Here is an 18,347-nt window from a genome sequence, read left to right as displayed (position 1 = left end):
ATCCTTTGGGACCAAGAATGTTACTCACAAATCAGTTATAATATGGTTGCGTCAAATTTCAAATATATTTTGACAATCAGAATGGATTTACAAACTTTTAATAGGCTTTTAAAAGCAAGAGATTTCTCTACAAATTTATTTTAACAAAGATATAGTAAGTTAAAAATCCGTACAAAAAATCAAAATGATTTTTATAGAAACGTAATTTTCACCCAATAATTATTTTTTTATACAGATTTTAATTCAGGCTAGTGAAAAACAACGTTTTACGTATAACTTTCAAATTCACCTTGAAATTCAAAATAACAATTTCCAATTTTGTAGTATTCTAATGTTGCAATCATAGGCTGGAAACAATTCTTCTCTACATGTTTTTTTAATTCTTTTGTATACGGCAGTGAAGCTTTAAGTTTCAACATAGTTTTCATCTCTCATCAAATTCTCTTGTATGGAAAAAACAAAAACAACAAAGACATCAAAAGGTTCGACCGTTGGCGATTCGGCTAAACATAATAATAACAACAACAAGCACATCATCCCTAGGAGCTCCAGTTCTGAAGTGCGGCCATGAAATTTATACGAAACGATCCGGACGATCGTACCATCTGGGACCAACTCCCCTGAGGGGAACATTCCCACGTGGACACACAGTGTGTGACGCAAGAAAGTTATTTTTGCCAATCCGTTACGCATCGTGTGCCAATGTGTCAGAGTTGGAAAAGTTAACTTCACAGAACTGCTTGGGGGTGGGGATGGTTCTTCTTTGGACAAAACCAAACCATCTGGTGACTGCTGCTGCTGCCGCTGTATATCCACCGTGACGAATTGATTGTTTTCGCAAGCTCCGGGTGACCAGTAACCACGTGGCATCTCCCGGTTTTCTTTTTTTGTTGTTGCCTTTGCCAGGGTATACCTTTCGGAAAGGATGACTTCCTTTTCCGTTTCGCCTCAGCTCGTTCCATCTGGCTGCATTTGAGTGAATTTTTTATACCTTCCGTCGGGTTTCTGTTTTTTTTTTGTTCTGTTTTTCTGTTCTCCAAGATCCTTCTCGTCGTCCGAGCTAGTATTATCCTTTCCAGAGAGCAGAAGCAAAACCCCTTTTTGTCTTGCTTGCCAGGAAAGGTCTTGTTTTGAAGGGATACAGGACTATACACTTTGTTTGATTATGCGGTCTTGCCTGGGTGATTTTCGGATGATTTGGCTAGGGGGGTGGAGGAAGGATTATTGGAACTTTGGAGTCAAGGTTACTCCTGGGGAGTATCGATTTGAGTGAAGGAATGAAGATTTTGTGGGAGTCTTTTTTTAGATATTCTTCAAGTTTTGATCTATCAGTTAAAGAGACCTACCAAATTGTTGAAGATTTCTGCTATCCAACCATCGAACCTGTTTCAAAGTCTGTATCAAAATCAATTCGAAAAATATTCATTGCATCCCACAAAAAAAAAAATCTTATCACAATCCAATTGCTCATTTTGCTCATTCACCGCCAACTCGTTCAAAATCACGAGCAAAAAAAAAAGGTGCACACACTGGATGCATTTAAGCTCATTTCATTTCCAGCTGCATTTCCGACTAGCATTCGTTTTCATGAAAAGAGATCGAGGAAGCAAAAAAGCTCTCGTATGCTGCTTATCGCGAATTCAGCACCGACAGTCCTACCGTTTCCTGCTGTGGACCTACAGATATGGGCGAGGATGTGATGGAGGGAAATTCTTTTCGGAAATACACTCTTTCGCCGTAATACTGACTAGTGGCTGGTTGCTTTCAACCATTTCCGGTGAAATGAGCGCGAACGTTTGAACAATTTCAAGCATTTTTTCAAGTAAAAATAATGATGACATTTTTCATAGAACTAATTGATTTGGCCATAGGGAATCATTTCAATTTTTTTATTTTTCATTTGAGTTCATTTTTGCTAAAGTAATCATGGATTGATAATGATACTGGTAATGTTTATTATCGACATTTTTTTTTCGATACTTCTGTTGATTAAACCATTTCTTTATAACATTTAAGGTTTTGAGTAAGCCATAAAAGCTAAATAAGATTGATTTTTGGATTCAGTAGTTTCTTTTCTTTTAGAAAACAATATAAATTTAGTAAGAATTGCAATCGATTTAAAAAAATATTTAATCTGGAGTTTAAAAAACCCTTTAACAAATGAGTCATTCCTTCCCGAGTGACCAAGCCTCTGACATTTATTTTGAAAAGTGTCACAATTTGATTCTCTTATTTTTGGTACAAAAAAGTTGGCTTTTTTGTCTTTCGGAAATGACAGGAAAATTAAGTAGTTTCATGACGGAATTACAAAATAGTAATTTATGCAACACGTTGCGAAAACAAGATTTTTTCAGCACGAGTCGTACATTTATTCGACGAGGTTTACCGAGTTGTATTAATACAACAAGTGCTGAAAAAATCGTGTTTTGCAACGAGTTGCATATTTTGCAATTTCGAAAAACGCTTTTTGAATTCAATTTAATGTCAAACATTCATGTTTTAAGTAAATTTACCGTTCAACACAGAACAATATTGAAAAATTTTACTTTTCGATACATGTGTTGAAAACATCAACTTTTCAGCACCCATTTCAGTGTTGATAAGTAGGACTTTTCAGCACTGGTATTAAACGGTATTGACTTTCAAATCTGTTATTTTTGGTAGTTAAAAGTAGGCCGTTTCGTTTCTCCAGAAGATCAAAAAAGTTGACCGTTTCACAGCGGGATTGCAAAACGATATATTTAGAGATTTCAAAGCAATGCTCTAATGCAATATAAAAAGAAGAAAAGTATTTTGTCATAGAATTGCTCTTATTTCCCGTTACACAGAAAAATAAAGTAGAATTTTGGAAGGTTGAAAATTTGGTAGGATAAATATTACCTATTCTTTGAGTAATATTACATAAAAAATGTGTAAAAATGTGAACCTGATGAATATTCATCAAAACTGATGAATATTCACCAATTGATGTAATATAACACATTATCCTTAGGGCGTTTGTGGCGGCTTGTGCAAATGTGGAGATTTTTTCTCAAATAAAAAAAAACTTACCAGATAGTTTCGCTCATCATCAAAATATTTTTAGAAAAAAAATTCCTTATTCTGGCAATGCACGAGCCAGAACAAACGTCTGTAAGATAATCAAGGTCAGAAAATTTAAATAAAATTGGTAAAAGCTATATCAAAATTTAGATAGATTTATTTAGATTGAGATTTTTCCTGTGAAATTTTAATAATACTTCAAGAATATGTCACCCATAACGCAAAATAAAATAAAAAAGACAGCAAAACCATACATTTGACTGATTAAATTTTAATTTCTCAAAAAATAAGAAAATTAAATATAAAAAAAAACGGTTTTTCGCTTTAACTTTTCTTCAGCCATATAATTTTTCAGCAAGAAAATCATTAACGTGGTTCATGCCTTCCTCTAATTAATAAAGTTTATTTTTTCCAAAACAACAATGTTCAACCTACAAATATTCTCCACATGAAAAAACTAATACTCATAGTTTTAAAAGGGTTGACAGATCTTCAATCTGTTTGACTCGTTGTTACGTTCTTTTGATTACGCATTCAAAAATGGGTCGCATTATTGGTCCGGACTTTATTTTCATCCAAATATATTAGATCCGGCTTCATAAAAGTGTATAATTAACATGTAAATGCTCATACCTTTGTGAACTTTAAATCATTTGATTTCGTTAGGAAGGTCTTTCAAAACCTTTTCTATAAATTTGATTCTGAGTCTACATGTACACGTGGAGGTGGGTGTAAGAAGTTGACTCTAAAACTTTATTAACCATCTACTGTCCAATTTGTTTTCGATTTTTTTCGTGTTCAGAGGTAATTTTGAGAAACATTTGTTCTATGAAAAAATAGTCCACTCTTGTTTTATGTTTTTCTTGTTTTATTTTAGTTTAATAATTTCCATTTATCTTGTTAAGTTTATGTTAGTTTTTGGTAATATTTAGCCTATTCTTCCACCTCTTATCTTTATCTTTTGCCTTTCTAATTTTTTCATGTTTTACAGTTACTTTTTATTTTTTTTACTTGTTTTTCATATTTCTACTCTAGAAAGGCACCATTATCATTTTTTTAAATGCGTAGAGGCATAGTCTGTGGCACTACAAAAATCACTACATACTTCATTTAACTTAAAATAAAGGATATGTTGATTTAAACACACAACCTAACTTGATTTTTTGATTTAATGATAATAGAACGTAACGTCATGATTCGAAATCTGGTCACTTAGTAGCATATCATTTTCGTTATAGCTGATAAAAAATCATGTAATAAGTTGGAAATGAAGAAATATCATCAGGATATAGTATTAACAGTCAGTTTTAAGAGAATGTATGCAAAATATGTCTTTTCTAACAATTTTTCATCAGAATTTGAAAATTAAAATGACTTGTTGTGCTTCGAATCCCGGACACTGTTAAAAGCTGATTCGAAATCCGGACACTTTTGCTTCGAATTCCGGACACTCGTTTTTGCTAATGAATCGCACAAATTTGGACTGAAATGTTAGTGAAAGGCATGCTTCAGGTCTCAAATAAGCTGTTAATATCAAAAGAATCGATATTTTATATTAAAAATTGCTTGAATTTAAGGAAATCAAAACCATAAATTTCTGCTTTGCTTTCCCGGTGCTTCGGACGCCTATGAAATATTTCCCGTGAAATGTTTCACATTTTTGGTAATCTTATAATTTTATTTTATTTATTTGTGTTGACATTAACTAAAGCGTTCAAACAAACATTAAATGAAAGTTGATGTTAGAATTCATCAAATAACACAGTTTTGACATTCATAATGCGAAGTTATATCCAAATAATTGATAAAACAAGATGAGGTGTCCGGGTTTCGAAGCGTCCGGGAATTCGAATCATGACGTTAACTGTTTCTTCTAAATCAGGTTTAATATAACAATAAATTGCATATTTTTATGTCATTCAAAAATGTGTAAAAATGTTAGTAAAATAAATGGAAAATTAAAACAAGTTGTTGATAATTGATAACTTTTTAATAAAAATCTACTAGTTATTTACCGTTTTAATTAAATTTGCAAAACTAATATTTCAGAATTTTTTTAAGTTGACCCTACTCAATGTCAATAAACGTTTGGAGCATGTTTAAAAAAAAAAAAAAAAAAAAAAAAAAAAAAGAAATTTTGATATTTTATGATGGTTAAAGCTTTTTTTGGATACTCTTGGCCTCATAATTTAAAAGTAAGGCGAAAATTTGAAATATAGTTTTTTGTCCTTTAAGTATAATTTGTGTAAGCCATGTTTCGAAAAAAAAAACAAAATATATTTTTTCAAAACACCTTATTTAAAAAAATATTATCTTTTTCTTTTATGTGTAGTTATATTCAACAAGCTACGATCCTTGAAGGAGTTGCAGGTTCTCTGAGATTCTAAAATAAGTCATTGGAAGCAGCCTGAGGGCAGTCAGAACTTTATACCAAGGACTGAGATAAGCCTGATACAAACTACACATTCCCATAATTTTACAGCCGGCCAGCAGCGATCATTGGATCGGAAACAGAAATTCATCAACAACCAGAAACAAAGTTCAACGAAAAAATCCATAAAATGGCAACATAAATTTCAAAAAATCTCACAAGCAACTCTTTTATCAAAATTCATCAACAACCTTTTTCAGAGCAGGCCCACGAATGGCACCATTCAGAAATTCTGATCCGATGTTCGTTCCCAGCGATGATTGCACTCCTGGGATCATCGCATGTGGGGACTCGAGAATGCACCATGTAAAAAGTTCAGGGGTTGGCAGTGAATCCTTCGGGATTCTGTTGAATGCTGCTGTCGGTGGAAGCCGGTGCTGCACATTCAGCCACAATCCGCTGGCAGTAGTGGATCCCTAACGGTGAGGACATAATCTCGCAAACGATTTTTGCCTTTTTGCCAGTGCGCCCATTTCGGCCTCATCAGATGGGGTTTGGAACAAAAAAAAAAAAAAAGTATCCATGATAAAGGATTCTCTTTTGGATTTCTACGTTTTCTGGATACAAACCATAGGGGATATTCGGGATTCTTAACTGTTTTGCTAAATTTATAAATTAAATGTGTTTCAATTGCTTAAATCAAAATAAGGCGTAAAATTTAAAAAAAAATCTGATCAACCAACTTTTGCTCTCTGAAATAAGAACACTACCCAAAACATGTAAAGGTACTCTCAATTATCCCAAAAACATGAAATATTTTTGTTCATTTCCACACAGCTTTTCAACGCCCCCCCTCACTTGTGCGCTTCCCATTTTGTCTGACATTCTCCGCTTTTCGTTTTCATCTCCAAAACATGCTCTTTTTCCGCCTTAAAAAAACAAGCAAAACAAAAAAAACGGGCTCCGTTTCAGTTTTGCAGCACTGTTGCTCGCGAATGTTGCTTAGCTAATGAAAATAAGCTCCATTTGTCGGCTGCACTGCTGGGCTCGGAGTCTGGGGAGTAATTATGCTACGTGTTTGTACCTCGCGTGGGTGGACGGAAAAAGGGAGCGATGCGGGCGGAGGACTTGCTTGCTTTCATTTTGCATAATGGACATTCATTTGCACCTTCTCTTTCGCCCTCCATCAGCAGGGGAGACGGTCCTGGGAGGGCATTTCTTAACACTTGCTTGCTTGCCTCTTTTTTGCGAAAGCGTTTTTTTTTTTTTTGTAACATGTACAACTCTTGATGAATTACTCCCGCTGGTGATGATGACGGGTACGTTTGTCATAGCGAACGTGAAAATGAGAAAAACTTTCAGGAGGACGACTCTGTGTGTGGGGGGAAAACAGACAAACACGAATGATGGCAGCAGTGTGTTTTGTTACTAGTTGATTAGTGTTGGGGAAACAAAAGGGGTTTTGTAACAAAAATGTTGAATTTGACATTTGAAAGTTTTTCTGTATTTTACATTTCCTTTTATTTAATTATTACTGTTTTAAGGTTATTTTGGAAACTTTTTCATTTATTAAATTTTTATCATCTTTGTGAGTTTAAGTTTCCTGTTTCTTATTGACAAATTTAGTAAACTTTTCAAGGTTTTTGTGATATTTTTTCAATTCAGTTAAGCTGAAAAAAAAGGAATTTGTAGAGTTTTATTTGCAAAGGTCGTATACACATAGAAAACCCAATTAAAAACTCTAAATTTGAAACCTTATTTTTGATAAGCATAAGCACTGTATAAAAATCTTTAAATTTCATCAGGCTATTCAAATAATAATATTTATGAAATCAATATTTCGAAAGAAAAAAATCATCTCAGTCAGTCCGGTCTGAAAAAAAAAAAAACAAAAAATTCTGTTAAGAAAATCCAAAGAAGCCATCACTTTTTGTTCTCTGTTCCTAAATTCAAAACATTAAAAATCCTTAAAAAACCAATTAACGCAATTTATGAATGAGTTTTTTGACTGACCTTGACATACCATGCATTGTCTTTTTATTTCAACAATCCTTGATTTCTTTTTTCTATAATCTTTTTTTAAATAAAAAAAAAACTGTTTAATCTATAAAAAAAATTGTGGTATTTTGTTTAATATATATTTTTGCAATTCCGTCGTGAATCTACTTACTTTTCCTGTCATTCGTGAACGACGAAATAGCCTACTTTTCTGTACCAAAAATAACAGAATCGAATAGCAACACTTTTCAAAATAAATGCTGAAAAGTTCTACTTTTCAGCACTTAAATAGGTGCTGAAAAGTTGAACTTTTTAACACTTCTTTCGAAAAGTAACACTTTTAATTTTTTTTTGATTTAAACGATTTATTGACAAAATACATGAAAATTCGACTTAAAATTTCACTCAATGTGTTTTTCGAAATTTCAAAAAATGTTGTATGGAACTCGTTGCAAAACTTGATTTTTTCAGCACTCGTCGTATTTATCCAACTCGGTGAACCTCGTTGGATAAATGTACGACTCGTGCTGAAAAAATCCTCTTTTTGCAACTTGTTGCATAAACTACTATTAAAAAATTCAATCAAATTGTTGATGGTTGAAAACTTTTTTAAGAAAAACCTACTTGTTTTCTACCATTTCGCCATTTTTTCGCGATCTTTGATTTTTTTTCTTATGAGCAATTCTTTACCGAATCGGTCTTTTTCTTAATGTTAGTTTTTGTATTTTTAAATCTGGCTGAAACTTTTTTGGTACCTTCGGTATGCCCAAAGAAGCCATTTTGCATCATTAGTTTGTTCACATAATTGTACAAAAATGTATGGAAATTCAAAAATCTGTATCTTTTGAAGAAAGTTGTAGGAGGGTAATTCTCTACCAACTCACACGAAATCGGGAAAAGTTGCCCCGACCCCTCTTCGATTTGCGTAAAACTTTGTCCTAAGGGGTAACTTTTGTCCCTGATCATGAAACCGAGGTCTGTTTTTTGATATCTCGTGACGGAGGGGCGGTACGACCCCTTCCATTTTTGAACATGCGAAAAAAGAGGTATTTTTCATTAATTTACAGCCTGAAACGGTGATGAGATAGAAATTTGGTGTCAAAGGGACTTTTATGTTAAATTAGACGCCCGATTTGATGGCGTACTCAGAATTCCAAATAAACGTATTGTTCATCGAAAAAAACACTAAAAACGTTTTAAAAATTCTCCCATTTTCCGTTACTCGACTGTAAAAATTTTTGGAACATGTCATTTTATGAGAAATTTAATGTAGTTTTCGAATCTCAATTCAATTCAATTGGTGTTTATTAGAATTTAACAGTTCTGCTCCAGGATGTTACATTTGCAATTCAGAGATTTGGAGAACCTTTCAACTGAGATCAATTCATAAGCCTTTACAGGGAGGGTACATGTTTCTATGTTTAGATGTTGCTAGCTGCGTGCTCTTTTAGGGAAAATAAATTTTGAGAAAAAACCCTAGTAGTTTTCGAATCTACATTGTCCCAGAAGGGTCATTTTTTCATTTAGAACAAAATTTTTCATTTTAAAATTTCGTGTTTTTTCTAACTTTGCAGGTTTATTTTTAGACTGTAACAATGTTCTACAAAGTTCAGGGACAAAAGTTACCCCTTAGGACAAAGTTTCACGCAAATCGAAGAGGGGTCGGGGCAACTGCTGTGTGAGTTGGCGGAGAATTACCCAGGTAATGATAAGGACTACGCTGAAAAAAATGATACACGATAAAAAAATTGGTGATTTGTCACTTAACCCCTTCCCGCCCAGAGCAAAATCGAGATTTTTTACGTTTTTCCACATTACTCGTAACTGGATCGACCAAATTGGACGAAATTTTAATGGTTATTAGTTAACATTCTATATTAACTAATGCAGGTTGAAGCAGGTTGAAAAAATGAATAGTTGCTGAGAAATTTAATTTTGAATTCAAAAATTAGTGGTGCTCTGGAGTAACCATGGGCGTTAGAGGGTTAAACTTGATTTGCAAACAAACTCTATTTTTTATATGTTTTAGGGGACATCAAATGTCAACTTTTCAGAACTTTCCAGGTTGTGTAAAAATCTTTGACCGAGTTATGAATTTTTGAATCAATACTGATTTAAAAAAATCGAAACATTGGTCCCAAAAACTTTTTAACGTCATTTTTCGATGTAAAATCAAATTTGCAATCCAATAGTATTATAGTGAAAATTTGAGCAAGTTCACCGTTTTCAAGTTAAAGCCATTTTGAGGTATCTTTTTTGAAAAAAGTAGCAGTTTTTCGTTATTTTAAATTGGTGCACATGTTTGCCCACTTTTGAAAAGCTGAGAAAATTCTCAATATTTTGCTTTTTTGAACTTTGTTGATACGACCCTTATTTGCTCAGATATTGCCATGTAAAGGTTTAAAAACAGGAAAATTAATGTTTTCTAAGTCTCACTCAAAAAATCCACCGTTTTCTAATGTCGATATCTCAGCAACTTATGGTCTGATTTACAATGTTAACATTCGTGAAATTTTCCGATCTTTTCGAAAACAATACACAGCCTGGAAATTACTGAAAAGTTGGCATTTTATGTCTCCTAAAACAAGTAACAAAATGTTTTTTGCAAATCAAGTTTTAGTAACAAAAAGTTAAATTAAAGATCACCAAAAAAAATTTTACCGTGTATCATTTTTTTTAGTGAAGTCCATATCAATACCTACAACTTTGCTGAAGACACTAAATCGATCAAAAAATTTCTTCAAAAGATACAGATTATTGAATTTCCACGCATCATTTTTGTATGGACAGCTACCTAAAAATACAAGAAAAATCGAATGACCGAAATCTGAGAGAATTGCTCATATGGCAAAAATTTTGATATTTAAAATCCTTTAACCCTTTTTTACCGAATCTTTTTGATTTTTTCTTGAAATGTGAGCATGAGCATGAGCATGAGCATGGTTGACTGCCAATGAGCTGCTACTCCGTTATTGACGGATCAGCTGAAGTTACACAATGAACCAACAGATGAATAGTGGGAGCTAATCATCCTCACTGTATAACCCCTGAAGATCTCTGCTTTAAGTCAATACCGGCGCCCCCCCAAGGAGATGCAGTTCAACAAAGGTAGGAATGTTAGTCCGATAGTTGAAGTTGCAGACTCATCAGACACAGAGTTTGTCGCTCTATACCTGTTGACACCGCATGAGACCGTTGAATCCACAGCATCTCCTTCAAGCATCACGGGAAGTGGGGGGAATTGTGTTAGTAGGGGAAGGAAAGGGAAGGTCAGGATTCATCTTGGTAGATGATATGACCAGAAAGTGAAACAATCGTTGCCTTCCGAGCTACGACGCTATGAGAAGGACTTATCAATCGCGTACTTTTACTTCTTACCGCCGGCGTGCCATCCGAGCAACGATGCTTTGGAAAGGGCTTTCAAACCGAATTGAAATTTGAATTGACGTATTATTCGGTGACGTACAATTTAAAAACCGAAATGAAATTTGAATTGCCGTATTATTCGATGACGTACAATTTAAAATAGATCAGGATTCATGATTGGAAGATGATATGACCAGAAAGTGAAACATTATAGTTGCATTCCGAGCTGCGACGCTATGAGAAAGACTTATCAATTACTTAATCGCGTATTTCTTTAACTTCTTACCGCCGGCGTGCCATCCGAGCAACGATGCTATGGGAAGGGCTTTCAAAACGAAATGTAATTAAAATTAACGTTTTGTTCGGCGACGTGCCGTTCATACTATAGTATCACGATAATTTCAAATAGTGCTGCTCAATAAAAAAACTTCACGATTTTTCCCGACAAGAGCGCAAACAACCGGCTCGTAAGCAGAAATTACTCTCACAAACGACGATGCGAATCTCTATTTCAATGAATTCACGAAACTTCCACTACGTCTCGCGGGTTCTTACGCGTCGATCCACACTCCGTCCAACGTCTCTGACCACACCGCGACCCCTTTTTCAATGATTTCTAGACCTGTCTACCACTTTTTTACGGGTTCTCGCGCGTCGATTCACACTTCGAACGATCAAACGAACACCACACGACTGATGGCCAAACTTCTCTGGCCACACCGCGACCCCTTTTTCAATGATTTCGAGAACTTTCTATCACTTTCTCGCGGGTTCTCGCGCGCCGATTCACACTCCGAACGATCAAACGAACACCACGCGACTGATGGCCCAACTTTTCTGGCCACACCGCGACCCCTTTTTCAATGATTTCGAGAACTTTCTATCACTTTCTCGCGGGTTCTCGCGCGCCGATTCACACTCCGAACGATCAAACGAACACCACGCGACTGATGGCCCAACTTTTCTGGCCACACCGCGACCCCTTTTTCAATGATTTCGAGAACTTTCTATCACTTTCTCGCGGGTTCTTACGCGTCGATCCACACTCCGTCCAACGTCTCTGACCACACCGCGACCCCTTTTTCAATGATTTCTAGACCTGTCTACCCCTTTTTCCGGGTTCTCGCGCGTCGATTCACACTTCGAACGATCAAACGAACACCACACGACTGATGGCCAAACTTCTCTGGCCACACCGCGACCCCCTTTTCAATGATTTCGAGAACTTTCTATCACTTTCTCGCGGGTTCTCGCGCGCCGATTCACACTCCGAACGATCAAACGAACACCACACGACTGATGGCCCAACTTTTCTGGCCACACCGCGACCCCTTTTTCAATGATTTCGAGAACTTTCTATCACTTTCTAGCGGGTTCTCGCGCGCCGATTCACACTCCGAACGATCAAACGAACACCACGCGACTGATGGCCCAACTTTTCTGGCCACACCGCGACCCCTTTTTTTGATTTTTTCTTGAAATGTTAGTAAAAAAAAACAGCCAAAGTTTACCTCATTTGAAACATTTATGAAAACAATGGCAAAGTCACATAATGCAGGCCTTTCTTCCAAATCTTAAATTTTCTTAAATTTTTAGAGTAAAAAGTTAGCTTTTTGTAGATCAAATCTAAGTTGAAAAATAGACTTTTGCAGATTTTTTAAATCGATGGAAAAAAAACAAATAGGATGCTTGAACAAAAATTGTATTTGTGTTTAATTTAAAAAATTACTATAATCATAGAAACCTTAACAGTAAGACCCTTTTTTATTTAAAAACAAAACTCTGGATTTGAGAGTTCAATGTTTTTTTTTTTATTTTAGATTTGATTCAGCATCTTTAAAATTCCGTAGACTATCCAAAAATTATTTTTTTTAAAATAAAGAAATCATAAAACAATCATTTGAATGTTTAATTTACATTACCTTTTACATAAAAAAAATCTGAAAATTTACAAAATAACCATTGATAAAAAAGCATTTTTAATTGCTTTAACGAATGAGTTTTTTTAAACATTAGTTTCAATTTATTTCAAGAAGCATTACTAACCTTTTTCATAATTTGATTATAATGGAACAAATCAACAAAACTGTTAAACTTAAAACGATTTAAATTAAATAAAACTTTAGATCTTAAAATATTAAAAAAAATATTATTTAATAACATTTTTAGTACAAAAAGATGATGGTAATTGATCACATTACAATAATTAGCAGAAATAACCGTAGAATTAAATATTACATAATGTAGGTGGAAAAAATGAATTAGTTTAAATATATTACTAGTTCGTGAAGCAGTTGCGTAACTTTAAAAGTCACATTGAATTGAAAATTGTTCGAAAACAAAAAAAAAAAACGCAGCATTTATGAGGTGATCAAATCTTGAATATTTTTTCTTTCTTGAGAGAAATATTTTTATCGTAATGCTCTAACAAAACAAAACCCCGGGAAATTTTATACAATTTTGTTTCGCAATTATTTTTTAATGTTATTGGTTCTCGCTCAAATATTCGATTATTTGAATTAAAATTTCTATGAAACAGAAAAAAATATTCAATTTAAAGATCATCCCAAATAAAGATTCAATATCCTTCAAAATTTCAATGATTCATGATTCAAAAACGTTTTGTTACTTGTTTTAAAACTCCACTCGTCACCTGTTGATCTTAAAAAAATCACGTATTTTAAACCTTCTACTTACGTGCCAGTGATGGTCGAAAGTGGATCGCCTTCCGGAAGCTCTCCACGGCTTCAGCGTAGTCTTGCTGATTTTGTAGTAAAATTCCTCTGCAAAAAAAGGGGAGAAAAAAGAATTCATTAGAATTTGCTGTCACAATTTAAACTCAATCAAAATTTGCTACAATCTTTCAAAAATCACTCTCTCCCGATTGGTGGTTTGTTCACTCACCGGTTGATTTTTCCGGTTTAGTACAAACAACCACAAATTGTAAAACAGAATTGTAGAATCGGACGAGGGCAAAAAAATCTAGTCATTTCTCCGCCAGGCACGCTGCAAACACCGGCACAGAACACGTACGGCCAGACACAATGTTTGATTAAAAATTGAAACATGAATCCTCGCTCGTGTCGTGCCAGGTTGATGGCGCTTGGTGTGCTGTCGTTAGGGTGATCTGTTGAAGTTAAAAAAAGTTGAAATTTTGAACTTTTATCGGAAGTTCGGTTTAAATGAAGAATCGCCCTATTATAAACCTAAACTAAAACCCGTAATTTTGTCCTAGGGTAAAGGTCCCACGTTCAAACATCATGACATGAGCATCCTCGACATAAACAGTGCAAAATGTATGCTCTCATCCAGGGACGCCGACTCTGGGGGGGCACGGTACATTTTGCCCCCCTTAAAATTGGGCAGGGGGGGCAGCCCATACATTGTGCCCCCCCAGAAATTTTGGAAGAAAAATATTCTTATTTTAAATATTACAAAAAAAAACAGAAATAATTGAAAATAATATTTAAAACTGAATTGGAATTGGATAGAATTCTTGTAAGCGAATCTGTAAAACAGTTCAAAAACATTTGTTGTTTTCTAAATCGACAACGTTTCATCTATACTACTGCGCTCTCTTATGCTAACTAGGTAGGAAAACCAGCAAGCTTAGTATACAAGAGCAAACTTACGCAAACTCTTGCCAAAACAATCATCAAGTTTTCAGACGCAACATTCTGCGATTTGCCATTGTAGATCAGGATTTAGCGAAAATGAACTGAAACACTTTTCAAAATGGTCATTTGTTGACAGCTTTACATTTAAAAAAATGCTGATAAATTCGATATTTAATTCTTAAATTCTTAAATTCTTAAATTCTTAAATTCTTAAATTCTTAAATTCTTAAATTCTTAAATTCTTAAATTCTTAAATTCTTAAATTCTTAAATTCTTAAATTCTTAAATTCTTAAATTCTTAAATTCTTAAATTCTTAAATTCTTAAATTCTTAAATTCTTAAATTCTTAAATTCTTAAATTCTTAAATTCTTAAATTCTTAAATTCTTAAATTCTTAAATTCTTAAATTCTTAAATTCTTAAATTCTTAAATTCTTAAATTCTTAAATTCTTAAATTCTTAAATTCTTAAATTCTTAAATTCTTAAATTCTTAAATTCTTAAATTCTTAAATTCTTAAATTCTTAAATTCTTAAATTCTTAAATTCTTAAATTCTTAAATTCTTAAATTCTTAAATTCTTAAATTCTTAAATTCTTAAATTCTTAAATTCTTAAATTCTTAAATTCTTAAATTCTTAAATTCTTAAATTCTTAAATTTAAATTCTTAAATTCTTAAATTCTTAAATTCTTAAATTCTTAAATTCTTAAATTCTTAAATTCTTAAATTCTTAAATTCTTAAATTCTTAAATTCTTAAATTCTTAAATTCTTAAATTCTTAAATTCTTAAATTCTTAAATTCTTAAATTCTTAAATTCTTAAATTCTTAAATTCTTAAATTCTTAAATTCTTAAATTCTTAAATTCTTAAATTCTTAAATTCTTAAATTCTTAAATTCTTAAATTCTTAAATTCTTAAATTCTTAAATTCTTAAATTCTTAAATTCTTAAATTCTTAAATTCTTAAATTCTTAAATTCTTAAATTCTTAAATTCTTAAATTCTTAAATTCTTAAATTCTTAAATTCTTAAATTCTTAATTCTTAAATTCTTAAATTCTTAAATTCTTAAATTCTTAAATTCTTAAATTCTTAAATTCTTAAATTCTTAAATTCTTAAATTCTTAAATTCTTAAATTCTTAAATTCTTAAATTCTTAAATTCTTAAATTTTAAATTCTTAAATTCTTAAATTCTTAAATTCTTAAATTCTTAAATTCTTAAATTCTTAAATTCTTAAATTCTTAAATTCTTAAATTCTTAAATTCTTAAATTCTTAAATTCTTAAATTCTTAAATTCTTAAATTCTTAAATTCTTAAATTCTTTAAATTCATATAATCTTAAATTCTTAACAAATAAATTGATGTTAAATTTTCGATTTTTTAAACAATTTCTGATTTGTTAAATTTCTGAATTTCTACTTTTGATTTTTTTAAATTTTTAAGCCATGAGTTTTTTTTAACCCTAGAGTTTTTTAAACTTTTTTTTAAATTTTGGAATATTTATTTTGGTAAATCTGTTATTTTTTTTCTAAATTGCAGATTTGAAAAAATGTTGTTTTTTAATGTGTATTTTCCAATTTCTTAAGTTCTAAATTTTTGCTTTTTACTTTTGTTTTTGTTTTTAGAATATTTGTGTTGTTTAATTTTAAATACCTGATCATTTTTATTATCGACTGTTACTTCTGGAAAATAAGTGAGAATATGCCAATTAGAAGGAATTCGCCTTTCAAACATATAAAAAATTCCCCCAATAAACATTCTCAATCACGTTTTAATAAATTATCTTTAAAAAAATTGATTTCGGATGAAAAAAACTCGTATCACATCGTAATATTCAAATTGGTAAAATTCGTGATATACAATAAACTTAAACATCAAATCGCCACTCTCACCTAACGTTTTCGGAAAACAACCGTGCCCCCCCCAACATTTTGGACTAGTCGGCGCCTCTGCTCTCATCCTTTTCTATTGGCAGGACAACAGCGATTTTCCGCTCGTAGAATCCATCTTGGTACACTGCCGCTACGTTCCGGTTAATACGGGGAAGGGAATCATTAGCAACCACGATATTCTCGCGAAAGCTCATCCCAGCGTAATTTCCACCAAAACGAGTGAGTGCTACCTGGTAGTATTCAACACAGTGAGTTGGTAAAGTTTTCCCGGAACAATTCCCATTGCCTTAGAATTCACTCGGCGATCAACATGAATTACACTGTGAAGAAGTTTTATTTACATATTTTTTTGAAAAAAATGCATTTTATGTCGATATTTTTACTGTGCACTCGAAAATTTTCTTCCACACATGTTTGCTCTCCTGTGGTCGCGTCGTGGTGTACCGTTTCAATTTGCGAGTGTTTTCCCGTGCAGAAGTCTGTTCCGACTAAAGAGGGGGGAAGGTATTGCATGTTGCACTCCGGTTGTTGAGCGGTTCCGCTGTCTGTTTGGCTGAGTTGAAATTTCTTCTTTTTGCTGTCACTCGGCGGTTGAGCGTGGCAAAGGGGATTGAAATGAGGTGGATGATGGCAACAAGCTGCTGTCTTTGCTGACTTGAAGGGGTTTGGGTGGTCTTATTTGTAACTGATAAATTTGAGCACGTTAAACTTACTTATTTCTTAGGTTGAAATGAAAAGCATAAATCATTTTTAGGAGCTGTTAAATACATTGACCCTTCTGCGCCTCAAGTGAAAACCTGTTTTTTTGGTTATTTTTTTTTCAACAAATTAAGTAAATTGTAGCCTCGGGAATCAATTCACCAACTTGGATGGTTCCATATTCTGGTGCAAAAGTTTCATATTCTGGGAACCCCAGTGTGCATGAGTTTGTGTTTGAATGTTTTCCAATCTAATAGCCACCCGGCCGACAGTGAAATTATAAATTTCGTTTTTAACGAAATAAACCTAGTTAAATTCTACAAAAAAATGTCCATATTTTGCCTAACCAAAACTAACACAAGTTTAAAAAAAAATAAGAGGAACAATTTTCGTTTTTTTAAATTTTTGTATTTTTTTAATCCGGCTAAAACTTATTTGGTACCTTCGGAATGCCCAAAGAGGCCATTTTGCATCATTAGTTTGTCCATATAATTTTGCATACAAATTTTGCATCTGTCCATAGAGCAATTCCAGCTCAAATCAGGATTTTTTCTGGTACTTTTGTACCCGACCCTCTCCGATTTCAATGAAACTTTGTAGACATGTTATCCTAGGCCTATATAAGCCATTTTTGTGTAAATGAAGCCAATAGTACTCGAAAACAACATTTGAGAATGGCGTAAGGTATTTAAATATTTTTGTATTTTGTAATTTAAAAATTACTGTATCTAGAAGCCGTTGCGTCGTATCAAAAAGTGGTCAAAGACAAACTTGTAGGAAATCGGACGGGCTTTCTGAAAAAAAAAAAAAAAAAATACACTGAAACAAAAATACACGCCACATCTATGAGATTTTTTGATTTTTAAGTCTAAAACTTAAATTTAAAAGTGATGTCACGATTTGATTTCGTTCAAAATTTTTGAAGGAATAGCCTAAAATGTTACCAAAAAATGTTAAATACAAAAATATTTAAATACCTTACGCCATTCTCAAATGTCATTATCGAGAGTAACTGGCGCCATATACACAAAATTGGCTTATATAGGCCTAGGATAACATGTCTACAAAGTTTCATTGAAATCGGAGAGGGTCGGGTACAAAAATACCAAAAAAAAAATCCTGATTTGAGCTGGAATTGCTCCATATAAAAATGATTTATAAAAATTCAAAATCCGTATATTGTGAAGGATTTTTTTTATCGATTTAGTGTCTTCGGCAAAGTTATAGGAATGGATAAGAACTACACTGGAAAAAATGATTTTGATGATTTTTCTGATTTCTGTCAGTCAAACTTGATTAAAAAAAAACTTTTTTTTTTTCGGATATGTTTTAAGGGAAATCAAATGTCAACTTTTCACTAATTTC

At 32.9% G+C, this 18,347-nt stretch overlaps 1 protein-coding gene across 2 annotated transcripts in view; it reads right to left on the bottom strand.

Moving 5' to 3' along the window:
* The window catches only part of LOC6045669 (protein O-mannosyl-transferase TMTC2), a 503,026-nt gene that overhangs the window by 80,136 nt on the left and 404,543 nt on the right, over positions 1–18,347 (bottom strand). For both annotated transcript variants that reach the window (XM_038252440.1, XM_038252441.1), the window contains exon 7: positions 13,475–13,560. In XM_038252440.1, coding sequence (XP_038108368.1) covers positions 13,475–13,560 — 86 coding nt within the window. The remainder of the gene's footprint in view (positions 1–13,474; positions 13,561–18,347) is intronic.

Source organism: Culex quinquefasciatus, chromosome 2 (assembly GCF_015732765.1).
Source record: "Culex quinquefasciatus strain JHB chromosome 2, VPISU_Cqui_1.0_pri_paternal, whole genome shotgun sequence".
NCBI lineage: Eukaryota > Metazoa > Arthropoda > Insecta > Diptera > Culicidae > Culex > Culex quinquefasciatus.
This window is presented reverse-complemented; position numbering and strand designations above follow the sequence as displayed.